This window comes from Notolepis coatsorum (genome assembly GCF_963971535.1).
Source record: "Notolepis coatsorum genome assembly, chromosome: 1".
NCBI classification, from domain to species: Eukaryota; Metazoa; Chordata; class Actinopteri; order Aulopiformes; family Paralepididae; genus Notolepis; species Notolepis coatsorum.
The window spans coordinates 9,015,776-9,042,957 of NC_140165.1; the positions used below are offsets into that span (position 1 = coordinate 9,015,776).

Below are 27,182 nucleotides of genomic sequence, written 5' to 3' on the forward strand. Positions count from 1 at the left end.
TGTGTGTGTTGTTAGCACACATGTGCGTGGAAAAGTGAGGGAGGGGGGGGGGGGGGGCTTAACAGATTTCTCTTAATATGTGCGTCAGAAAAAACAGTGGTAAATGGGTTTCCTTTGGAAAGTAAACGCTGACACGGAACATCCTAAATGTTCAGTGCCTTTGAACTTGCTAAGCAGAGATTTCAAAATGTTGAATCCTATGAAAATTCTCCAATAATATATATAGCTGCCCCCTCCGTGAAACGAGATCTACGACAGATGCGCGGCAGATGCCTCCTCCTCTCAGCCGCCTGTAAAAACAAAACACATGCGGACAGTGAATATTCAGTGGCACAGGCGATAAAGTAGCCGTCAGCCTGATTTCGAAATAATTCTAACATGGTGATGATGGGTTTGTGAGGTCTCGTAGTGTTGGATAGGGGTGAGAGAGATATGTTATTCATGTGACAGACTTGGGTTTTATCCAGGTCTTACCCAGGTCTTATACATGGCAGGAAAGTCATGTTTAAATAAATCTGTTTTCGTTAATCTAACCTGCCAAAGTGCATGTTTTGAATGTTAAGATGTAAGGTTGTTTACCTGCTAAAGCATCTGCTGGAATGGACCCTTTTCACAGGAAGGGTAAACACATGTGCAATGGGTACGCTTGTTTTGAGTGCATGTGTTACACCTACACATTTACATTTAAATCAGGCAAACCCATTATTGAGATCAAATAAACCCTAAAATAGAATTCATATTCTTTTTATAATATTGTACAGCTCAGTTTTGATTTGGGAATACAAATACGTCTCTTTTTAAGCTGAACACCAGAGAGACACAACTTTAAGTGACAAATCCTGGAGTGACATCACTTAATAACTCAAGTCGTGTTAATCTTGCTGAGTTATTAAATTATGTCACTATGTCTATGGTATTCAGTTTAAGGAGTCTCTCTCTCTCTCTCTCTCCATATCTCTCTCTCTCTCTCCATCTCTCTCCAGCTCTCATCCATCAGACAGAGATAGATGGAGGGGAGGAGAGAAAGAGAGAGATGGAGAGAGATAGAGAGAGGAAAGAGAGAGAGAGATGGAGGGGAGGAGAGAAAGAGAGCAAGATGGAGAGAGAGATGGAGAAAGAAAGAAAGAAAGAAAGAAAGAAAGAAAGAAAGAAAGAAAGAAAGAAAGAAAGAAAGAAAAAGAAAGAAAGAAAGAAAGAAAGAAAGAAAGAAAGAAAGAAAGAAAGAAAGAAAGAAAGAAAGAAAGAAAGAAAGAAAGAAAGAAAGAAAGTCTCTTGTTAAGCTGAATACCAGAGAGACACGACGTCTTAAGTGACGACGTCATCAAGAGACAGACCCTGGAGCTGCTCCAAGTGTTAAGAGTTATCACTTATTAATAACTCGGGTCCTGTGGCTCTCACTGCTGAAACACTCCTCATTACAGCACATAACAGACAGTTTGGCTGGTGTTTTAATCTCAACACCCTGGTCTCATCCGGCTGTACTGTACCTCGCACACACTCCTCTTGCACTCCGCCTCGGTGTCGAAGCGGTTGGTGTTGCCCTCGCAGCCTCCGTACCAGAACTGGGCGCAGGCGTTGGCCTGCTTGTCGTAGTACCAGCGGATGTTGTAGTCCCTGCAGGGACCCTGGTCCAGAGCCAGGGCACAGCGAGGGTCTAGTGGTACGAACTCTGGAAGAACGAGAGAGAGAGAGAGAGAGAGAGAGAGAGAGAGAGAGAGAGAGAGAGAGAGGAGAGAGAGAGAGAGAGAGAGAGAGAGAGAGGAGAGAGAGAGAGAGAGAGAGAGAGAGATGGAGAGAGAGAGATGGAGAGAGAGAGAGAGAGAGTGAAAGAGAGAGAGAGAGAGATGGAGAGAGAGATGGAGAGAGATGGAGAAGAGAGAGAGATGGAGAGAAAGAGAGGAGATGGAGAGAGAGAGAGAGAGAGAGAGAGAGAGAGAGAGAGAGAGAGAAGAGAGAGAGAGAGAGAGAGAGAGAGAGAGAGAGAGAGAGATATGGAGAGAGAGAGAGAGATGGAGAGAGAGATGGAGAAAGAGAGATAGAGAGAGAGAGATGGAGAGATAGATAGATGGAGAAAGAGAGAGATAGGGAGAGATAGGAGAGAAAGATAGGGATAGAGAGAAAGAGAGAGATGGAGAAAGAGAGATAAATAGAGAGATGGAGAGAGAGAGAGATGGAGAGAGAGATGGAGAGATAGGGAGAGAGAGATAGATGGAGAAAGAGAGAGAGATAGAGAGAGAGAGAGAAGGAGAGATGGAGAGCGAGATAGAGAGAAGGAGAGAGAGAAAGAGATGGAGAGAGAGAGAAAGAGAGATGGAGAAAGAAAGAGAGATGGAGAGAAAGAAAGAGATGGAGAGATGAGAAAGAGAGAGATGGAGAGAGAGAGCGAGATGGAGGGGAGAGAAAAAAAGAAAGAGAGGGAAAGAGAGAGAACCACATTACTAAGAGAGAAAAAGCAAGACTAGACTGCAGACTAATAATGGAGACTTTTGATAGACTACAGTAATAATACTGAATAAAACAGAACAGAATAGAGTCGAGTTTCTCTTTACCTTTGGGAAGAGCTGGCTGGGGTGCCGGTACGTACTGCACCGTGCCACCCCCCGATGTGATTATTGTAGTTGAAGAAGATGAGCCTGCTGAGGAAGACGATGACCCTCCTGACGAAGATGAGCCGCCCCCTGTCAAAGACACGCCTCCTGCGCTGGAGGAAGAGCTCGTCGACGTGGTGTTGCGGTTAAACGTGTCCCCGCGTTCACTTCCCCAATTTGAATTGTCAACATACACATTCTTCTGCCCACCTCCTCTTCCTCCTCCTCCTCCTCCTCCTCCTCGATGACCACCCTGTGAATAGTGTAACAACGAACAAAACCTTTACCGTCTGTGAACATCAACTATTCACCTATTTGTCTGACCTTTAAGTTATACTCGTCGTACTCTTACACTCAGTAGACGTTACCACTGTTATGGTCACACGGTACATTTTAGTGATGAATATCATTGCCTTGGTTGATACCTACTCAATACTATGTGATGTTATATAACAAACACTGCTATATAGGACACACTCCATTATTGGCTCACACAGTGGTTCAGTGGATGTTTTTGATCGAAATGTACATTTTTGGCCGTGCTGGATTTTTGACACATTTTTACAAAACAATTGTCTGGGCTTTCGTAATCTGGATGTCTTATTGATACATTGAGAATATAAAGATAGTTGATGACACTTTATACAATGGTCTTATTCCGGTGTATTAACCTGTATAACACTGCAGATTATTTTCTCAAAAAAACATAGTTCTGTAGCACGTATTAGCATATTTAATGAGCTCATGGCTGGTTTGATAGTAGGAGTATTACTAATGAAGAAACTGCTAGAAAGCCATCATTCTCCTCTTTCCCACAATTTATAAAATGTGTCTGCAGTAATTGTGAGTGAAAATTAGCGTATGTACAGTGACCCGTATCATGTAACACCTACAACACTTGACCTACCGAGTCCTCTCCAGAATCTCTATAAGCTCATTCCACGCAACACTCTAAGGACTTTCATCTTCCATTGTCGGACATCCCCTTAATCGATACACATTAAAATACAGATGACCATCTCTCTGGAACAATCTACTTCCATCACTACATTGTCATTATTTTAAAAAACGTCTTAAAAAGAACCTTAATTATTAGTAAAAAAAAAAAAAAAAAACAGTTTATGAATTCATTGTTATGTATCTTATCTTGCAACCAACTTCCATGCAGATTGTAGTGTGTTTTCCTTTGTTTGGATTTGATGCCTTTACAATGTCATAATCACTGTTCTTATCTGTATGAATATTGATATTAATTAAGGGGAGGTATCTTCATAATCATTGTTCTTATTTCTCCTGTATGAATATTGATATTAAGCGGAGGTATCTTCATAATCACTGTTCTTATTTCTCCTGTATGAATATTGATATTAAGCGGAGGTATCTTCATAATCACTGTTCTTATTTCTCCTGTATGAATATTGATAATAAGGGGAGGTATCTTCATAATCACTGTTCTTATTTCTCCTGTATGAATATTGATAATAAGGGGAGGTATCTTCATAATCACTATTGTTATTTCTCCTGTATGAATATTGATATTAAGCGGAGGTATCTTCATAATCACTGTTCTTATTTCTCCTGTATGAATATTGATATTAAGCGGAGGTATCTTCATAATCACTGTTCTTATTTCTCCTGTATGAATATTGATATTAAGCGGAGGTATCTTCATAATCACTGTTCTTATTTCTCCTGTATGAATATTGATATTAAGCGGAGGTATCTTCATAATCACTGCTCTTATTTCTCCTGTATGAATATTGATATTAAGTGGAGGTATCTTCATAAGACATGTTTGGCTTCAAACCTCTCCTGCACGATGTTTGAACTTCTTGTTCTCATCTTTTATTGTATTTTTGTATTTACGTGCAACTAAACTGAAACTTAAAACTAAACACAATAATATACATAATATGACATATTCTATTGTGTCGGGGGGGTACTTGTATGTGAATCCGTCCCTACATGTCCTGTGCTGGACCCTGTGCCTCCGTGCTGAGTCGCCTGCCTGCCGCCGCCCTCACTGTGGCTGGTGATGGCGACGTTGCTGCCGGTCTCACGACCCCTCAGCGAATCCCGCTCCCTGCTGGGCTGGTAGTCATGGCCACCACCAGCGGCGCCGTGGTTGTTCCCATTGACGGTGTTCCTGTTGCCGTTGTTGCCATTGTTGCCGCCGTAGCCGTTGTAACCGTTGGTGAGGCGGTTATATATCAAGGCTCCATTCTCGTCCTCGCAGAACTGGCTGACGAGCTTGGATTCCAGGGCTGGGCGGGGGGGGGTGGGGGGACACACAGTGGGAGGGTTTGCATATCAGAGCCTTGGATACAGAGACCAGACCGTAGAGTCTGTTCATTACTCTGTGGCATTTCATTCAGCCGACTGGGAGCGCTAGGAACAAGATGAGGCACACTGGTCTTTAGCCAAAAAACCAAACATTTATGGTGTTTACCACACAACCACACATGCCACAGTTTACTTCACACCAACACAACGCATGTGGATGTTGGTAAAACAGAGTAACCACAACCACAGAGCGCGGCCCGACACGAGCGGCGGACCGACACGAGCGACGGACCGAGACGTTGAACCTTACCGGGCAGGGTGTTGAAGTCGTCGATGAGGAACATGTGCACCTTACCGGGCAGGGTGTTGAAGTCGTCGATGAGGAACATGTGCACCTTACCGGGCAGGGTGTTGAAGTCGTCGATGAGGAACATGTGCACCTTACCGGGCAGGGTGTTGAAGTCGTCGATGAGGAACATGTGAACCTTACCGGGCAGGGTGTTGAAGTCGTCGATGAGGAACATGTGCACCTTACCGGGCAGCGTGTTGAAGTCGTCGATGAGGAACATGTGCACCTTACCGGGCAGGGTGTTGAAGTCGTCGATGAGGAACATGTGGACCTTACCGGGCAGGGTGTTGAAGTCGTCGATGAGGAACATGTGAACCTTACCGGGCAGGGTGTTGAAGTCGTCGATGAGGAACATGTGAACCTTACCGGGCAGGGTGTTGAAGTCGTCGATGAGGAACATGTGAACCTTACCGGGCAGGGTGTTGAAGTCGTCGATGAGGAACATGTGAACCTTACCGGGCAGCGTGTTGAAGTCGTCGATGAGGAACATGTGAACCTTACCGGGCAGGGTGTTGAAGTCGTCGATGAGGAACATGTGAACCTTACCGGGCAGGGTGTTGAAGTCGTCGATGAGGAACATGTGAACCTTACCGGGCAGGGTGTTGAAGTCGTCGATGAGGAACATGTGAACCTTACCGGGCAGGGTGTTGAAGTCGTCGATGAGGAACATGTGAACCTTACCGGGCAGGGTGTTGAAGTCGTCGATGAGGAACATGTGCTCGCCGTCCGGTTCCGACGCGATCAGGTTCAGCTCCCGCAGGAACTCCGCCTGCGTGGGGTCGGTGCTGTTCACGATGCCCAGGGCGAACATCTCGATGTTGGCGGCGTGCGCCTCGCGCACCGCCAGGTCCAGCTTCACGGGCTCCCGCTGGTCCGTCTGTCCGTCCGTGATCACGATGGCCACCTTGCTGACGCCGGCGCGGGAGCTGTAGAAGGCCTCCTGGGTGGCCTTGCGGATGGCGGTGCCGGTGTGGGTGCCCTCGCCCATGTACAGCATCCTCCGCACCGCCTGCTTGATGTCCTCCTTGGTCACGTAGCGCACCAGGTTGAACTCCAGCTTGACCTCCAGGCTGTACAGCACCACGCCGATGCGGGTGGCGTTGCGGCCCACCGTCACGCGGTCCACGAGGGCTGTCACGAAGTCCTTGATGATCTCGAAGTTCTCCGGGCCCACGCTCTCCGAGCTGTCGATGACGAACACCAGCTCCATGGGCCTCTCCTTGCATTTGATGCCACATCCTGGAAAGGAGACGGCGTTAAGGCCTCAGATCCCGAGTTTCAAGTTTCAAGCTTCAAGCTTCAAGTTTTGTTTTTATTTGTCACATATAAGGTACATTTACATTATAGTGAAATGCTTGGTTCTGTGTGACCCTCCTGAGATTGTGCTTCAGGCAGTAAAAAGTTAAAGAATAAAGTAAAAGAATAAAGCCCAAACACTATACAAAATATACTAAATGGATTTTCTTTTATTAAAGTGTTTAAAGTGTTTAAAGTGAATGTTAAAGGTGAATGTTTAAAGTGAGTGTTAAAGGTGAATGTTGCATGTTGTGTGCAGTGAGTGTGTATGTGGATGTTGTGTGCAGTGAGTGTGTGTGTGCAGATGTTGTGTGCAGTGAGTGTGTATGTGGATGTTGTGTGCAGTGAGTGTGTATGTGGATGTTGTGTGGAGTGAGTGTGTATGTGGATGTTGTGTGCAGTGAGTGTGTATGCGGATGTTGTGTGCAGTGAGTGTGTATGCGGATGTTGTGTGCAGTGAGTGTGTATGCGGATGTTGTGTGCAGTGAGTGTGTATGCGGATGTTGTGTGCAGTGAGTGTGTATGTGGATGTTGTGTGGAGTGAGTGTGTATGTGGATGTTGTGTGCAGTGAGTGTGTATGTGGATGTTGTGTGGAGTGAGTGTGTATGTGGATGTTGTGTGGAGTGAGTGTGTATGTGGATGTTGTGTGCAGTGAGTGTGTATGTGGATGTTGTGTGCAGTGAGTGTGTATGTGGATGTTGTGTGCAGTGAGTGTGTGTATGCGGATGTTGTGTGCAGTGAGTGTGTATGTGGATGTTGTGTGCAGTGAGTGTGTATGTGGATGTTGTGTGCAGTGAGTGTGTATGTGGATGTTGTGTGCACTGAGTGTAGAATGGATGAGTGGATGATCCCGTCTGATAATGTGGGCTTTTACAGTTGTCTTTGACACAGAACAGACGACGCTGTGAAACACTGCCGCAAGCCAAGAAGCTTAAGATAAATCTCCTCTATTATACCAACGCGAAGGGAACTCGGATATTGCCAAAGAAAACAAGAGCATTTTACCACAAATCTCCTTGATCATTCGGATGATGTCTTCTCTCTGAAAGCACACATTCACGCGGTGAGAACTTGAACAGCAGACAACAGAAAATGAAACCGAGGGCAAGTGAAAGTGAGTGCCGAGGACTTACTGTGAGGCCTGCTTCACCTTTGACCCCCGGTCGGCCCTGTGACGAGAACACAAAACACACAGCGTCTGTCGGTCTGCAGTTCAGAGAGCATACCGTTTAGAGGAGTGGGGCTCGTAACTGGAAGCCCTGCCGGTTTGAAACCCTGGAGCGACTGGAAAGATCTGGGTCGGGAACAAAGAATGCTCTACTACACTCTACTCAAAAACGACTACACGAACAAACTACTACTACACCACCGGAGTGCCCTTGAGCAAGGCATTAACTCAGTTTCCTCTGTGGAGCTGCTCAGTGAGCAACTGCCGTAGATTGATTGATTGATTGATTGATTGATTATTTTATTTTTGTGTCACGCACACACAAAGTGCCCAACCCTCATTTATAAAACACCAACAGTACTGTTGCAGTGTTCCATTATGACGTCACACATTATTACATATCATTATCTAAGTAAATACAGATTACATGATTACAGCTCGGTCTTAAACAAAGTATTCATTTCTGCCTTCTCTCCCAAACTTGACAAATAAAATCTGCTCCGGAAAAGTTCCCTTCCTGAAGCGCAGCTCGAGTTCTTCATTATTCAAAGAAAATCAACATGGACATTTTACTAAAAAAAAGTACTTCACTTACGTCCTTGTAGACAGGGCAGTAAAGAATTAACCTCATTCTCAGTTTGACCTCTATCTCACAAACCAAACTGGGGTGGCATTAAATGTGCCGGTCTCTGGGGCGACAGACCAGCAGGCCACGCCCAGGTATGGATGTGTGTGTGGTGAGCGTGTTCTCTGTCAACCCTCCCTGTGTGTAGGAGAAAAGAATCTCCGCCTTTGGAAATTAATAATATCCCAATTAATGAAGTGATAATGAACGACTGAAGCGATGTGTGAGAGGCGTGAAGTTTTTTCTTTTGCATACCGTGCTGTTTAACCCTTTCTGCCATGAGCTTTGGAATGTTTTCGAGAAGTCAGCGACATCAGAATGTTTTCTAAAAAAAAAGATTTCTAAAAATAAACCTCACAGGGTGTGAAAGAAAGATGGAGAGAGAGAGATGAAGAGAGAAAGAGATGGGGAGAGAGAGATGAAGAGAGAGATGGATAATCTGTTCATTACTGGACTCAAATGCTGCAATTATCTTTAACTTGTCTAATGTGTACTTACTTATTTTTATTTACTTGTACTTATTTGTACTTATGTTATGGCACATACCGCAGACAGTTTATTGTATATAAATACCTGCTTTTAATTCTGTTAATTGTTGCTTTTTATTAGGGCTGTCAGTTTATCGCATTAATTAGATTAATTAATTACACAGCAAATTATCGTGTTATGAAAATTAACTAAAAATTTATAAAATAAAAATTATAATAATAAAATAAATTTTTATAATATATATATATATATATATATATATATATATATATATATATATATATATATATATATATATATATATATATATATATATATATATATATATATCTCATTCATTCCATAAGAACATAGAATAAACATTTACAAACTTTTTTTTTAAATGGCCCATTTGCATGTTCTTGGTATCTGATTCTAGGGACATCTATGGATCTCAGGGAATGTATTCCCAGTGTCAGAAATACTGTGTCTGTTACTAGGCTTGAGTAAATTGTAATGAACCAAATGAGAATATCAATTCAAATTATTATTTTTTGACTGTGAATAACACCATGCTAAAATTGACCAGACCTGAAAAATCTAAGCAAATGAATAAAGGGAAGATGATTAAACAGAAGGTTTTGTAGATACAGTACTGAATTCTGCCATCCGGACACATGCTATTTGAAATATGATTATAGAATATAGAATATCAGGCCTAAAATGGGTATGCGATTAAAATGCGATTAATTGGATTAATTAATTACAAATCCTGTAATTAATTAGATAAAAAAAAATGTAATCGCCTGACAGCACTACTTTTTATTCCTTCATGCTGTGGAGCAAACGGAGAGTAAGAATCCCATTGTACTTGTTGAATTATGGCAAATCAAATTAAATCTGAATCTGAATCTGAAAGATATATAGATGGAGGGGAGGAGAGAAAGAGATATAGATGGAGGGGAGTAGAGAGAGAGAGAAATGGAGAGAGAGAGGGAGGGAGAAAGAGAGAGATGGAGGTGAGGAGAGAAAGGTATATAGAGAGAAAAAGAGAGAATGAGAGAAAGATGGAGAAAGAGAGAGGGAGGGAGAAAGAGAGTGATGGCGGTGAGCAGAGAAAGAGAGAGATGGAGGGGAGGAGAAAAAGAGAGAGCAAGAGAGAAAGATGGAGAGAGAGAGAGAGAGAGGGAGGGAGAAAGAGAGATGGGGGGAGGAGAAAAAAAGAGAGAAAGAGAGAGATGCACGGAGAGATGGAGACAGAGAGAAAGCGAGCTAGATGGAGAGAGATGGGGTGATGGGTGAGAGGGCGTGAACTTGGAATGCGTTCGCATTACTGTACTGAATATAAAAACTGATTTCCTGAAAGTGGAGCCGCGTCGTGTGTGAAGCCACGGCACAAGAGAGTATGCTTTCAGGGATTCTTTTTTTTTTATCCACTTTTTCTCCCATCCCAATTTCGTATTTCCAATTCATCCCTCCCCTGTCTTGAACGTTGCTCAACTATGCCTCCCACTGGTCGGCTGTAGTGAGGATAGAAGCCTTGCATCACGTGTCCCCTCTGGTACACGACGAGGAGGCAGCCTGTCGCATCTTTTCACCGCAGCAGCTCGAACTCTCAGTGGCAAGGAGTAACGCGTGGGAGGCTCACGCTGCCCCCCGCTACTTCCTGTTTCCGCCGCACCAAACCGACCTGTAGGAGTCGCCGTCCACAACGTCCAATCCCCACCCACCGGCTTTCCCACCCTCCAACACTTGCCAATTGTGTTACTATGACGGCCGGACAAGCCGGTAGCAACGCAGAGAGCTGGGCTCGATACCAGCATCTCCTGCGTTAGTGGCGAGCGCCTTGCCCACTGCGCCACTCAGCCGCCCCATGCTTCCAGGGATTCTATAGGTCGTTTCAACTCGACAACATGGACCTATCGAAAGCAGACAGGAAATGAACAGGGTTCCGAGTCGTTCCCTATAGGCCAGGGGTTCCCAAACTTTTCAGGCCGGGACCCAGAAAATAAGGCGTCAGAGAGCCGCGGCCCAATGCACATCGTCAGGCTTTTTTTATTTAAATTTTTTTTGCCAGGCGACCGATTTTTTAAATATCACTTCAATCCTATTAAGTTAGTTCAAGTTAGTTATTCATTTATATGTGCTATTTATGAGAGGGCTAACTTGTTGCAAAATAATAATGATAATAATAATAATAATAGCCTCATTAAAATACTATTGTTGCTTCGGTTGTTTTCAGCGTTTTATGTGCATAATCTGTTATTTAGTTTGAAATGTTCGTTGAAATAAGTAGATTTTTCGTTTTTGTTTATTTATTAAGTTAATATAAAACCATATAGTCACATTTTAGAATACAATAGAATATCATTTTAGAATACAACTAGAAACACTGTCCTGGCCTGCTTCTAAGTTCAGTGACCTGAGAGATTTTTTTTCTTTTTTTTTTCTTTTAATAATCTCCCGGCCCTCCTGTGGCTGCTCGCGGCCCACCTTTGGGTCGCAACCCCGACTTTGGGAACCCCTGCCCTATAGCAACGCAGCTCCGCTGAAAGCGCCCGTGAGGGGCTGTCGAGTGACTCACATCTTGTCCGGTGGTGCCGGCGTCGCCCAGTTCCCCTTTGATCCCCTTCAGACCTCTCTCCCCTGCTGAGCCGCGGTCGCCCTGTCACACACAGAGCATGGGCAGAGGTCAGAGGTCAGCACGGAACACACACACACGCAGCCACACACGCATTGCATAATGTAACTCGTACACAAAGGCACACATCACACAGCATAACACATGGATGTACTGTATACACACACACACACATATCACAGCAACACACACACACACACATATCACAGCAACACACACACACACACACACACACACACACACACACACACACACACACACACACACAACACACCACAACACACTCACACACACATGAACAACACACATGAACCACACAGCCTAGCACACACATACAACTGCAAAACTGCTAATGATGTTACGAAAGGTGTGAGAGTAGCAGTGTTACCTGCTGCCAATCATCGAGCCACTATTACACGCACACACACACACACACACACACACACACACACACACACACACACACACACACACACACACACACACACACACACACACACACACACACACACACACACACACACACACACACACACACACACACACACACACACACACACACACACACACACACACACACACACACACACACACACACACAGGATAACTCACTTTAGGTCCGTGGTAGCCCTCCCCAGGGGTGCCTCGTGGCCCTGTCACCCCCTGGGAGCCTTGCTCCCCCTGGGTTCAAAAAACACAGTGAGGGGAGGACAATGAAGAAACACCACAGCACCTGTTTCACATCCACATCCACACGCTCCTCTTCCTGACCCCTGTGCTTCTTCACGCTGGGCCTGTGAGCCTCTCACTCTCAGGCTTACAGTACGTCGGTGGCACTAGAAGAACGTGAGCTCACTCGACTGTATGTCGTCGCTTGTCGGACATCGCGAGAGAGCGTGTCTGCTAAAATAGCCTAGAATGTAAATGTAAACAAACACCTCATCCCAGGTACAGCTGGATTCTGCGGTCTGTGTTAAAGGAACACGCAAACATTCGGGGGAAATTAGCTTACCGTCTTCTCAAGAGACAAGGAGATAGACACCAGTTTCCTCTCTGTGTGCGTTCAGTAGAAAGCTATATCTGGCTGCACGTTAGCCTAGCTTAGCACAATGAATGGAAGCGGACAGTGCCGGTTAGCCTTCGGGAGAGGTGTTAGTTGGACAATGCCTAGGCTAACCGGCACTGTCCGCTTCCATTCATTGTGATATTCTGTTTCCACATGGAATAGTCATGATGAGGATAGGATTATGCATATTGACACCTATTCCAGACTAAGACCTTCACTAGGACATCTGGTATATGGATGCGCATGTAAACACATTGTACGGTAGAGGCGACATATGATGACCTACCTTTGGCCCCTGTAGGCCTTGTCCGGGGGGCCCAACTGGCCCTGAAGGGCCGCTACGTCCTAGAGTACCCTGTAGAGACCAGCGGTGATAAGAGTTAGCATCACAATTAGCATTAAACAAGCCAAGAGACAGAGATTGACTTGACTAGATTATACGATGTACGATTTATAATTCCCCTGAGGGTAGCATTATATGAAGAGATTATAGTATATGTACGATTTATAATTCCCCTGAGGGAAGAGCTTCATTCCAAAACGAGAGGGCGGGGGAAAAAAAAGACGTTTCTTACAAAGTTATTACTGACTTGACATTACAACTCGTGAAATGTAATTGAATTGAATTTATTATCTCTCTTGAGGACTGGCTCACCACTCTTTTTGCAATATATTGAGTCATAAATTTAAGATGACAAGGTTTTGTCAAACAAATACAGCGTTTCAGATGAAACCCTTCCTTCTGCGGCCGGGTGGCGCAGCGGTCTAAGCGTCTGCCCACCACCACAGAGACAGTGGGATCGAATCCAGCTGTGGTGCCTCCGGCTTGGCCGACCGTCCATACCAACACAATTGGCGGTGTTAGAGGGTGGGAAAAACCCGGCGAGGGTGGGTCCTGGTCGTTGTAAAACAGTGACTCCTACAGATCGGTCGGGGCGCCTGCACAGCGAGGTCGGATCCTGGGGGAGGTAGTGTCCTCCACACGTTACACTTCCCCAGTGAGAGTCCGCGCTGCCAGGTGAAAAGAAGTGAGGACTGGCTACACATGTGTCGGAGGAAGCATGTGATAGTCTCCGCCCTCCTAGACTGACGGTAGGGGGTAGAGTGCGCAACGACCAGGAAGGGGATTGGGTATTGGCATAACGACTAACATTGGGATGGGAGAAAAACGGAAAAAGAAAAGGGGGGAAAAAGAGAAAGTAAAAAATAACTAGAATAAAATAAACCCTTCCTTCTGATGCTAAAATAAGGGGGTTGCAGACGACTCGGAGTCCCTCAATAACACAATTTGCCCATTTCATTATTATTTTTTTATTATGTTTTTGGTCGATTTTTTATTTGTTTGTACTACCGGGCAGTCCGGTAGAGAGAGAGAGAGAGAGAGAGAGAGAGAGGAAGAACGGGAGACAGAGTGGGGGGAAGACATTCGGCAAAGGACGCCGGGTCCGGGAATCGAACCCGGTCGGCTGCTTCGCGACGCAGCGCATTACATGGGTCGCCACTTGGGTGCCCGCCCATTTCAAAGCTAAATCCATCCATAGCCTGAGGAGAATTTCTTGCTTAAAGGTCCAATCAGTGATCCAAGCGTAAAAACAAATGGGAAGCCCCACCGCCAAAAATTTCAAGGAAATGGAGAAATGGATGTTTTCATTCTCTAGTTGATTGACGTGAGGTGTTTATGGTTATGTGTCCATGAAAGGTTTGTTTACATAGCTAATGGTTCCAAATGCGGGAATAAAACATTTATTATATGTATATTATATTATATATATTTTCTTTGTATTTGCTGTATTTTGTGGCCATACAATGTGTGTTTACATTGCTAATGTGTTGCAAACACAGGAGTAAAACATATATTATATGTATATTACATGTATATTATTATATATATTCTAGGTTAAGGTACCGGAACAGCTTATTTTCCATCTGCAAATAAAAATATCCAAGAATGTGTATGAATAATTATACCAAAGGAAAAATAAATCAGGCCACCGGTCCAGATCCATGACTGTGATAGAACTCTCGGACCAGAAGCCTGCAGCCTCCCGAGAGGCCTGGATGTCGCGTTTGTGGGGCCCGACGCACGCGGGTATTGGTTTGGTTATAGGGGCCGACGGGCCCTCGGTTCATATTAAACACATCTGTCTGAGGAGATTCACACCCGGCTCTCTGATGTGTCAACGTGTCGACAGTGAACCAAGATACATATTACGGAAAAGAGAAAGTGCCTTTGAATATAAGGGCCCCAATGGTGGGCTTGTTCGCACACGGAGTACATTTGTCAATTTGGGACCCGTCCGACACGGGGCTGCGAGTTGACGCAGGGCTCCCGGAGATTATGACTCAATCGCAGCCATCTGCTGGTGCATTGTGTGTGATGTTGCATACACGAGCAGAAACTGTAATAAATAACAAAAGGAAATCCTTATCAATTATTTGTGACATTAATTCCTTATAGATATCTAAGGAATATATTCATGAGATTGTATTTTTTTTTATTTAACGTTTATTTAACCAGGCAGATCAATTAAGAACAAATTATTATTGGTGAGAGGACAAATGGACCTCTTGAAGGGTAACGGCAGGGGGGGGGGGGGAATAGAATAAAAAATGAAATAAAATAATAAATAAACCAAAAAGAACAATCCAGATAAGACTATTGGACACAGACGATACATCACAGAGGTAGGGGGAAATAATTAAAACACACACCAAACAAACAAACGACCAAATAAAATCGCAGAACAGACATAAAGCAGAACAGACATGATATTTACATGTTACAGTTAAAAGGCCGGGTGACAGTTGCATGTGTGTGCGCGTGTTAACCCTTTCACTGCCACACGACAAAGGGTTAACCCTTTCACAACCACACTACGGTAGTGAATGGGTTAACCTTCTGTAGCATGGTAGTGAAAGGGTTAAAAGAGGTGAGGTGGATGAAAATGTGTCAGTTGGAGGTACTGTGTGCTGCTTCACACCATAATGTGTAGTTTATACAGACCAAGGTAAACCTGCCTCTCTTTACCAGGCACCTTGGGCACGGAATTTTTTACAAGACCGTTAAATTAGACTTACTTCCGCTTCAGGATGTTAAAAACCCTGATCCAGGTTGCTCTACAGGAAGAAGGCCACCGCTCCTCATAAACAAGGCTTTTCCCTTCCCTTAAGCGTTTAAGTGCTTCCATGTATGTGTCCTTTTTTTATGTATTCTATTGTTATTTATGGCTGTCGGGTCACTCTCGGAAAAGGTGTTGCATCTCGACGGGGACCCTCCTGTTTAAATAGAAGGTTACATGAATGAAATACTGTACCGGTGGTCCTTGGGTCCCCTCTCCCAGAGGCCCGGGCAGGCCGGGTAAACCACGGAACCCCACGTCGCCCTGGAAACACGGCAAGGCACCCTTAGTTTCATCACACTCAAACAGAATAATAATAATAATAATAATAATAATAATAATAATAATAATAATAATAATAATAATAATAATAATACGCTTTATTTGTAGAGCACCTTTCATACAGAAACTGCAGCTCAAAGTGCTTCACAACAGAAAAAAGACAGGCATAAAATGAGACATATAAAATCACAGTTTTTCACATTACATTACATTTACATTTAGTCATTTAGCTGACGCTTTTATCCAAAGCGACTTACAAGTTCTGTACGACAAGCCATCAGGAAGGGCACAACTCTATCAGCTGAGTAACAATGTTCATCAAAGTGTTGAGTGCTACAGTGTAGGTTAGTTTATTAGGACAAGTGCATGACAGTACGGTTAGTTAGGGTTAGATTTTTTTTTAAATTTTCTTTTTTTTTAAATTCAGATAATGGTTGAAGAAGTGCGTCTTTAGTCGACGGCGAAAGATTGGACGTGTTTCGGCTGTCCTAACTGGGGTGGGTAGTTCATTCCACCATTGTGGGGCAAGGACTGAGAATAGGTGGCTTCTCTTTGATGACCCTCCCGGAGCTTGGATAGGAGTAGGTCTGAGGCGGCCAGAAGATGCAGAGCGTAGGGGTCTTGAGGGTGTGTACATTAGGATCTAACATCCCAACAGGCCACCTTGTTTATGGTTTGATTCAGTTTTAAAAAATAGACAATAATAAAAAGAGTAAGATAGAATAGACAGAGTAAAATAGTGCAATAGTGCAGTGCAATAAGTGGTAGAATAGAATAGACGTGAAATGAGCACATACAGTGCATACATATAAAATCAAAAAAAAAATTACGGTGCAATAAAATTGTTTTGGATGACTGTTTAACAGTTTAAAGTCATCATCACCGTCTCTGTTTGGTATCCACAGTTTAAAACCTGACAGTCTTCCCCTCCTGTTTGATACCCACTTTGACCCTTCGAACCTCCCAATGGAATGTAAAATCATGTAAGTATGGCATTTCGTATGCCATTTGGAATAACTCTGTTATTAATCATTAATAAATGCTGTATATACCATATTTATATATTCATATTTACCATGAATATATATGTATCCAAAATATGTCTGAATATACCTACATATAATCCTTTTTACATACCTGTATATAATATATGTGCAGTATATCTGTATATATTCCTCACCTACTCCTATACCTTACCTACGCTTACTAGTTACGCTGCAGGCCAGTATGACCACTACAGTACCATAGTGTCTCTATACCTATATCACTGTACATAATACTATAACACTGTACATACATTTGATTATCATTATTACTCAGTGGTACTATACATAATTTTTTTTATTCAATTTTTTTACTTAAATTTCTATTTGCAATTTTTTAAACATCAAAGACAATACAGTTACTGACAAAATTATACAAAAATAATATCAAAAAACAAATAAAAGGGGGACAAAAATAAATAAAAAGGAGTGACATGGGTTCATCGGTCCATACATTGCTTATTTACATTTCAATTTATTTTCTTGTTTCTTTTTCATTCTTCTGTGATGTCGTTTCCTTTCTTCCTATATTCCTCCCACTTTTCCCATTTCGACTCCAATTTCTCCTCTTGTAGCCTCAGCATATGCGTGATTCTCTCCATTTCCTGTATCCCCTCTATTATCTCTATCCATTGTTCCTTCGTCGGTGCTTCTACCCTGTACCACAGTTTAGTCAAAGCTTTCTTGGCTGCTACTAATAGTATCTTAATCAGATATTTGTCTTCTCCCTGAATTTCTTTCTGTGTTAAGTTCCCTAGGTATAGTACTTGACCTGTCTGGGGTATTTCATATCCTACTATTTCATTTATTATCCCTCCTATCTCCTCCCAGTAGTTTCTTAACTATACATCATTTTAATCACATTGTAATTGTACTTGTACATCTAATGGCTTCACTGAACCCAACATGCGGTTCAGGGGAGGTTAAAGGGTTTAGAATCAGGTGTTTTTGGTCTGATGGGAGCGGAGAGCTCTTACCTTCGGTCCCGGGACGCCCACTCCCTCCACGCCAGGTTCTCCCTGGAGGCCGGGCAGACCGGTATGGCCCTGCACAACACAGGACAAGGGAACGTTTAAAAAGCCCTCGCAACTGGACTGGATATCCCCCTTTTTTCTCCTTTTAGTCATTTAGCTGACGGTTTTATCCAAAGCGACTTACAAGTCAGCAGGAAGGGTACAACTCTGCAGCTAAGGGTCAGTAAGATTGTTTGTCAAACAAGGTCAAACTTGAGTGTTACAGTGTTGAGTGCATATTAGATTAGATTTCTTCAGATAGTAAATTATATTGACCATATTGACCAAATTGTTTACACTGCCTGTGTTGTTTTTACTACCTGTACACTGTGTTGTTGTTTTACTACCTGTACCCCCCCCTCCCCCCCATGCTGCTATGATGCCTGAATTTCCCCAAGGGGATCAATAAAGGAATATCTTATCTTATTAGCATAGTATGTAGTAATATAGGCAATGTAGATGCCTTAGTAGCAGAGTGCATATTAGTAAAAGACAGTATGAAGGTTAGTAATCTTTTTTTCATCATCATTTTACATTTAGTCATTTGAATTAATGAATTAATGAATGAATGAATAAATAAATAAATAAATAAATAAATAAATAAATAAATAAATAAATAAATAAATAAATAAATAAATAAATAAATAAATAAATAAATAAATAAATAAATAAATGAATGAATGAATGAATGAATGAATGAATGAATGAATGAATGAATGAATGAATGAATGGATGAAGTTTATTTCGAGCCAGTAGAAAAAAGGGAAAAAAACCACAAATCAAATTACAAGTTGGACGAAAAGGTTAGAGCTGAAGCTACAAGCTTGTAAATGCCCTAACCCAGTGCATCATCTTAAATGTATTGTTGATCTTCGTTATCAACAAAGAAAACCTAAAAAAAATTATAATCATTAACAACAATCAGCAATAAAAAACGTTTATTTGTACTTTGTACTTTGTACTTCCGTTTGAAATTAGCAGTATTTTTACTTTCTTTTAACTCCTCTGGTAGACGATTCCACAACTTCACCCCACAGACCGATATACACATGCTTTTTATAGTGGTGTGTAAAGTCAGCTGTTGTAAGTTATGGCTCCCTCTTAAATTATATCCCCCTTCTCTATCTATGAAAATCTTTTGGATGTTGCCTGGTAGTAAATGCTGTCTTGCTTTATACACCATTTGTGCAGTTTTGCATTTAGCTGATGCTTTTATCCAAAGCGACTTACAGGTTCTGTACAACAAGTCAGCAGGAGGGGCACAACTCTGGCAGCTAAGGGTCAATGACATTGTTCGTCATTATAGTAACGAGCTTGAGTGTATTCAAGTTTCAAGTTTCAAGTTTCTTTAATAGTTGTCATACAGAAGTACAGAATACTTTTGTACAAAATGCTTCTTACTGTTGCGCTCCAGAGACTGTGCATGACAAGATAAGTATGAAATAAAAACATAGTAAAAATTAGAAGAAAAAAAAAGAGGTCACAGTGTTCAGTTTAGACATATGTACAATGTTCGTAGACGTAGTTACCATACAATATACAATACTGTGCAGTGTACTAATATACAATACTATATAGTGCAAGGCATAAATGGACGAGGTGCAGTTTAGGTACAATTCACAGTAGGTGTACGAGTTGTAGTGCAAATCCTTTATCAATAAATATAAAGTGTAAGTGTGTTTGTGTGATCTAAAGTGTGGAGAGTGGGTGCTGCAGTGTGTTGTTTGTTTGAGTGAGTGTGTGTGTGCGTGTGGGTGTGTGTGCTGTGTGCATTTGATGGTTGTTGCATAGTGATTATTGTTCGTTTAGCGATTATTGTTCGTTTAGCAGCCTGATGGCCTGGGGATAGAAGCTCCTTCTGAGTCTTTCTGTGCTCGCCATAAGACTCCGGTATCTACCTGACGGCAGCAGTTCAAAGAGGCAGTTGTTCGGGTGGCTCGAGTCCTTAATAATTCTCTTAGCCTTCCCCTTGCACCGCTTGTTGTAAATGTTCTGGAGGGTGGGAAGCCCCCCTCTAATTGTGCGTTCGGCTGAACGTGTCACTCTTTGTAGTCTGCTACGGTCTTGTGCAGTGCTATTCCCAAACCAGGAGGTGATGTTGCCGGTCAGGATGCTCTCTATTGTACATGAGTAGAAGTTCCTAAGGATCTTCTGACTGACTTGGAACTTCCTTAGGCGCCTGAGGAAGTAGAGGCGTTGTCGTGCCTTCTTCACAACACTGTCAATGTGTGTGGTCCATGTCAAGTCCTCGGATATGTGGGCTCCGAGGTACTTGAAACTGTTCACTCTCTCAACTGGTGCCCCGTCGATGCTGAGGGGGCTGTAGTCCTTGACCCCCGACCTCCTGAAGTCCACAATCATCTCTTTTGTTTTGCTGACGTTCAGGGAGAGGCAGTTCTCCTGACACCACTGTGACAGGTTCTCTACCTCTTCCAGGTAGGCCCTTTCGTCGTTGGCAGAGATCAGGCCCACCACTACTGTGTCATCAGCAAATTTGATGATGGTGTTGTTGTTCCGCTGTGCTACGCAGTCATGTGTGTACAGGGAGTAGAGGAGGGGGCTCAGAACACAGCCCTGGGGGGCCCCTATGTTGAGCGTGATGGATGAGGAGGTGCAGTTGCCGGCTCTTACCACCTGGGGTCTGCCCGTCAGGAAGTCCAGGACCCACTGGCACAGGTCATAGTTCAAGCCCAGGTCCCTGAGCTTGGCTATGAGTTTGGAGGGGACTATGGTATTGAATGCTGAGCTGTAGTCGATGAACAGCATTCTCACATAGTTCCCCTTCCTCTTGTCCAGATGTGATGCTGCTGTGTGCAGCACATGGGCTATGGCGTCCTCCGTGGACCTGTTGGGGCGATATGCAAATTGCAGAGGGTCCAGGTTGATGGGGAGGGAGGAACAGATGTAGCCCTTCACTAGCTTCTCAAAGCACTTCATGGCTATGGAGGTGAGGGCTACAGGGCGGTAGTCGTTGAGGCAAGCGGGCGTAGATTTTTTGGGTACAGGGATGATGGTGGACTTCTTCAGACAGGTGGGGATGACGGCCTGTTCCAAGGACAGGTTGAAGATGTCAGTGAATACCGGGGCCAGTTGGTCGGCACAGACTTTTAGGACGCGGCCGGGGATGCCGTCCGGTCCTGCTGCCTTCCTGATATCCACTTTTTTAAAGATCCGTCTCACCTCATGCTCTGTTACCCTGAACACTGAGTCTCCATCAGCAGACCCCCCCCCCCCCCCCATTGCCGTGGTTTGTAGGCTGGTGTTGTTATTCACAGCCTCAAACCTCGCATAGAAGGAGTTGAGATCATTTGCTAAGGAGATGTCACTGTTCAGTTTGAGGGGGGTTCCTTTGTAGTCTGTCATTGTTCTGAGGCCCTGCCACATGCCTCTAGAGTCAGCCTGTTCAAACTGAAGTTCAACTTTATCCCTGTAACGCCGTTTTGCCTCTATTACTGCTCTCCTGACGTTGTATCTTGCCATCTTGTGTTCTTCCATGTTGCCTGTCACCAGCCCGGTGTTGTATGCTGATGTGCGCACTTTCAGAGCCTCACGGACGGATTTGTCTACCCAGGGCTTTTGGTTTGGGTAGATATTAATTTTGGTGGTGGGGATTATTACTTCTACCTGAGTACAGACATAGTCAAGTAAGTAAGTCATATTCAAGGGCTGTCCCCGACTAAGGATTTGGATAGTCGACTATGATTGGCCGAAATGTGCAGATAGTCGACTATTAGTCGACTATGAAAAAAGAAATTGAAAAAAAAAAGTATTATTATTATTATATCTTTTTTTTATCATTCCATTTGGGCTGTGGGGGTGCTTAATGTCTGAAGGAGTCGACTGAAGGCTCCTTGTCCTCTGCAAAAGCATGCAATTGGTCCACTGATGGATACATCTTGATATTTGTCTAGTCTAGTGTGTTCATTAGACAGGTGAAATCCTCTTTCAGTGCCTCTGTGCCTGTTTTCTTAGGCAGTTAGCCTCTGGTATGCGTGCCATTAGCGTTAGCCACGCTTCTAGGCCTCTTTTCTTTTGGAAAGAATGATAAAAAAATATTTAAATAATAAAAAAATAAAAATAGATTTAAAAAGAAAAATGTGTTTATTTGTTTTGTATTCGACTAAGAGGTTGGCAGTCAACTACGGCTCCTTTCGATCGATTAGTCGACTATTCGACTAATAGGGGTCAGCCCTAGTGCATAGTCGTATAGACATATTAGTGTGAAAGTATAGTAGCATAGTGGTAAGGTACAGTAAAAGACGGTTACTAGGTTTCATATATTGTTTGAAGAGGTGTGTCTTTAGTCGACGGCGGGAAAATCGGCCTAGTTTCAGCTGCTGTCCTGACTGTGGTGGAAAGTTCGTTCCGCCGTTGTGGAGCGAGGAGGACAGAGTGGACCGAGAATAGCCCTTCAGTTTCCTCTTATGTAACTTCAAAAAGGTAAAAATAAATAAAGACCCCGCCTAACGACATCTGTATCATGTCAGGAGGAATGTCATTTTTATCAACGGATTCCAGCCTTTTTTCGCTTGGAGCTACGGCCCTTCTATGTTGAGTGATATACTGTATATATATATACTACATGCCAACCCGGGACACACAGCGCTGTGCGTTATTATGTGAGTGACATGCCGAACCTATGAGATGGTAAATGTTAAAAACTGATAGATGGAGGGAGGGGAGACGAGAGGCGGATAGATTCACAGTCGTCTACTGTAGATGTATGGTCACTACTATGTGTGGACCGGTGGCATGAGCGGACAGATTTACGAGTAAACAGACACGTGTGCGCGGCTGCGTAGACGTAGAACTAGAACTGACAGAGAGGTCATTCCCCTTCGACATTCTTCAATGGTACATTTTTTTTACCCGGGATGCAGTACCTTAAAATGGCTGCCGTGGAATGTTTTTGATAATGTTGCTATGGAAATCAGTGTCGGCTTTGCCAGACTCAGGGCGTTGATGTGTTAAAGGGGCATTTCACAAAAGAGGGGTTAAAGGGGCATTTCGTGCGCCGCTCAAAGCAATGCCAGCTGCTTTTGCACTACAACATTGTACGGAATGACCAAAGGAAATTACTATGATGACATTTAGGGAAAGGCCTGTTCCATTTATTCCAATTCTGTGTGTGTGTGTGTGTGTGTGATTGATTGATTGATTGATTGATTGAAAACTTTATTAACAGATTGCAGAATGGGTACAGTACAGTACAGCTCAATACATACAATTGTTAAGGGGATGCAGACCAGAGAAAGACTTTCGTCTTGTTTACATCAGGGTCCCCCATTTTCAATTCATCGTAAGTGTGTGTGTGTGTGTGTGTGTGTGTGTGTGTGTGTGTGTGCGTGCGTGCGTGCGTGCGTGCGTGTGTACTGGTGTGTAGGTGTATGTGTGTGTGGTCACGGTGTGTGTGTGTGCGTGCGTGTGTGTGTGTGTGCGTGCGTGTGTGTGTGTCTGTGTTTCTCACCGAAGGGCCTGGATATCCGTCCCCCTTGGGGCCAAACGGCCCAGAGGGACCCGAGTCGCCGCGCTCGCCCTAAAAACCATACAGACACAACATAAATTGATCAATCAATCAATTATATCGTACACAAAGAATACAAAGTGTTTCCCATCCGTAATACAGCGTGTTTGGACCCGTATGGCCACGCCTCCTCCCATATAACTAGTACCCAGATGTAAAATCTGGCACTGGATTTGTGGGCCACGTAAACATTTGTGTGATCTCTTACCCTCAAGGTGAGTTTTAAACTCCGCTTCCAGAACCGTCGAGGCGCACGCGTGTGACACCAGTAATGCTTAGAGAATATAAAGCTCATTTGGGCGTGAAAGTAACTTAGCAATTCATGACTCCACAAAGTCAGGGTGCCCCGTTAATTATTTATGGAGCGGCTACACCAGATCTGATGTCAGTGTGGTATCCGGGGGTGACATCACCCTTTAGGCTAGAAGCAAAAAAAAGGTTTTTGGTCCCAACAATGACACTAAATCACTCTGCCCCTCTCTCGTTCAGTCACTGTTAGCCACGCTGCCCCGAGTGGCGGTTCACAGGCATGGCACCTTGCATTGCATCTATGACACTGTCCTCGCTTTGTGTACAGTATGTCTGCGCATTAAAAGAGAAAAATAGGTTGGGTCTTACCTTGGGTCCAGGAATTCCATAGCCGGTCTCTCCTATTGGACCAAAAGGGCCGGGTGGGCCAAGATCGCCCTGTAAACGCAAACGGTGTGACAGTTGATGACATGCGTAACAGCATTTTAATAACGTGGGCTGTCCTCCGCTACAGAAATGACCTGTCGACTTAATCATTTTGTCAACTAAGGGTCGAGTCACGCTGATGCGTTGTGGCTGTCAGTCTACGTTTGTTTTTTAATCATTCTTTTTCAATGAGGAGAATCCTTTTGTCTGACAGGGCTGATGATGAGTCCGTCTCCACCAGATTTGTATCCGTACTGATGACCAAAAAAGAGAGGAGGAACTTTTGGAACTGACGGATACACCATACATCTGTAGCAAAGCTGTTGTTTCTGCTAGATCTGTGTGCCAAAATCGTATAATGCACTCACAACCTAGCTTTTGTTAACAGCTTTTCTTTAGTGCTAGTCTGTTATACCTTCCTTCCTAATATCCTACACCAGTAAATCAAGTGTCAAATGAAGTCAAGTGTTCATTTATTGATCGCCTTGGGGGAATTCGGGCATCATAGCAGCATGGGGGACAGGGGAGGGGAGGTACAGACAGGAAAAAAGATAATCGTAGAAATAACAATAATAATAATAATAATAATAATAATAATAATAATAATAATAATAATAATAATAATAATAATAATAATAATAATAATAATAATAATAATAATAATATAAATAAATTGATTGCTTGCTTGTTGTATGTATAATTTCTTGTTGTATGTATAATTTCTTGTTGTATGTACAATTGCTTGTTGTATGTTGGAAATGCTTAATCCTGAATAATTTTTCAGCCCTCCCCCTCCCTTCAAGAGGCGTTGTCTTTTGCCAGGCCGTCATTGTAAATAAGAATTTGTTCTTAATTTATTTGCCTGGTTAAATAAAAGGTAAAAATATATATATATATATATAATATATTAACTATTTCTCTGCCACGCTGGGAACGGGATATGGCTATGTGCTGCCACGCATTAAACCAATGGAGTCGCTCACCTTGTTTGCAGGGCTATAACTATTTAAATATTATAGCTATATATGCAATACTATGGCCCATTTGACATCGAGTATCTATCGTTCAAGATGTGAAAAAGGAATATTTTTTCCATCCATACATTCTCGTTTTATACCGTGGTGAATATAAGTATGGTTTTAGAGCGGTTTAGGGTAATTCCTGCAGAGGCTAGTAATAGCCCGCGACGCATATTATACTTAATCCATTGGCATTTCGTCCCTATACACGCTACAATTAAAAATTAAAATGCATATGATCGGTATTATGTTCCATCATGAATGCATGAAAGGGGGGGGGGTCGTTTCTGATTAATTGATTGTCAATAGCGGCATTCGTTAGTACAACAGCATACGCTGATCAGGGCGATGGCTATGAAAACAATGCACGATCAAGCTGAAATTGATGTTAAATTGCTCTTACCTGTGGCCGATGAGACTCCAAAAAGAATATTTCAATTATTTGATTGCCATCTGCTAGATCGTATGTCCATTTGGCCCACATCATAACCCCCAACAACATAATGAATCTGGCGTCCCGAAAGCGATTCAATGCGATCGGGTGAATAGCTTGATCCACGTTACAAGAAAACTCCGCCCCGGATGACTTTCAATGACGCACAGCCACATACACAGAGTCAGAAAGGACGTGCGACATCGGTCGCATACCACCAGGCGGCGGTATCGGACCGTTGCGATCTCAGACACATTGCCACACAGTACCACAGCATGCCTGGATGATTTATGAATGGAAATAGCGAATAAAAGAAATAACGATCCAATAACGTATATATACGCGGTTGGCGTTCAACGATTGGCGGACTAACACGTATTAAATAGTTGTTGGCGGCCATTGGGTTAATAATAACAATAGAATAGAATAGAACATAATAATATTAATAATAATAATAATAATAATAATAATAATCATAATCATAATCATAATCATAATCATAATCATAATCATAATCATAATCATAATAATAATAATAATAATAATAATAATAATAATAATAATAATAATAATAATAATAGAATACTCCCTCATGTGTATTATTGCAAAATTATCAAACTATACAAGACCAACACACAATAAATTATTTGGTTTAAAACGGACTAAAAATCCTATTTGACTGAAGAACCCTAACGGCCAATTCATCGACTGATATGCTAAGAGGTGGGCAGCAGTATTCACAGGACATGGTAATAATACCAGATACACAAAGACTGGGTAGAACAACACACTTGCATTTGAAATGTATCAAACAAGGTAAACGTGGTAATTAGCAGGTGACATGACCGGCATCATTATCCTCTACCAGTCCAGTACATGCTGAATGGGAGGGAGCCATGAGGGTGTCGCAGATCTTTGCGTGGTATACGGGTACCTTAGTTCCGACGATGCCGCGGCCCGGCAGTCCTGGTAAACCCAGCCGTCCCGTGATCCCTGGCTCTCCCTGTGTCCCGGAACCAAAACCGATACGTCCTTGTTTAAACACTTTTGTTCATTAAATGTTTTTAAATTTAGAGAACAGTTCAGGATTACTAAATAATATGTATATATAGTAACAATCACCCCCCCCGACCCTCATCCCCATGGCATCTCATCTATAATAGACACATATTCACATATATACATATCTACATAAATACACATTGTTAGTACATACATATGTATTTACATCTCCGCTTACATATCCATGTTGATTTGTCTACATTTACACATACACTCCTACACACACGTATGTACTGTATCAACAGCCAAATGTATAGTGCACACTTACATACACCCATACGTATACACATATACATACATATACTTACACCTACAGTACATGGTGTACTTGTAAATATTCCCGCACATATTAATATACATTGATGCTGCATACCTATTACCTATACGTCCTTGTTAATCATTCATTTACCATGCTTTCTCTTTTGTTGTTGTTGTTCTCAGCTCTATTCTATTTCAATCTTTCAAAAAATTTCTCATGTACCCCAGTTGCTATTGCATGTACATATTTGTGTTTTATTACACGTATA

General features: G+C 42.9%; 1 protein-coding gene across 1 annotated transcript in view; it reads right to left on the minus strand.

Annotated features, from left to right (window-relative positions):
* Positions 1-1,305: 1,305 nt before the first annotated feature.
* The window catches only part of LOC311244601 (uncharacterized protein), a gene marked incomplete at both ends in the record, with an annotated part of 61,447 nt that continues 35,570 nt past the window's right edge, over positions 1,306-27,182 (minus strand). Inside the window, 15 exons of the mRNA XM_084334198.1 lie at positions 1,306-1,341; positions 1,488-1,669; positions 2,550-2,841; positions 4,554-4,852; positions 5,902-6,459; positions 7,523-7,559; positions 7,651-7,686; positions 11,363-11,443; positions 12,032-12,100; positions 12,772-12,840; positions 15,800-15,868; positions 17,907-17,975; positions 23,410-23,478; positions 24,085-24,153; positions 26,528-26,596. Of these exons, the coding sequence (XP_084190324.1) occupies positions 1,306-1,341; positions 1,488-1,669; positions 2,550-2,841; positions 4,554-4,852; positions 5,902-6,459; positions 7,523-7,559; positions 7,651-7,686; positions 11,363-11,443; positions 12,032-12,100; positions 12,772-12,840; positions 15,800-15,868; positions 17,907-17,975; positions 23,410-23,478; positions 24,085-24,153; positions 26,528-26,596 (2,004 nt within the window). The remainder of the gene's footprint in view (positions 1,342-1,487; positions 1,670-2,549; positions 2,842-4,553; positions 4,853-5,901; positions 6,460-7,522; positions 7,560-7,650; positions 7,687-11,362; positions 11,444-12,031; positions 12,101-12,771; positions 12,841-15,799; positions 15,869-17,906; positions 17,976-23,409; positions 23,479-24,084; positions 24,154-26,527; positions 26,597-27,182) is intronic.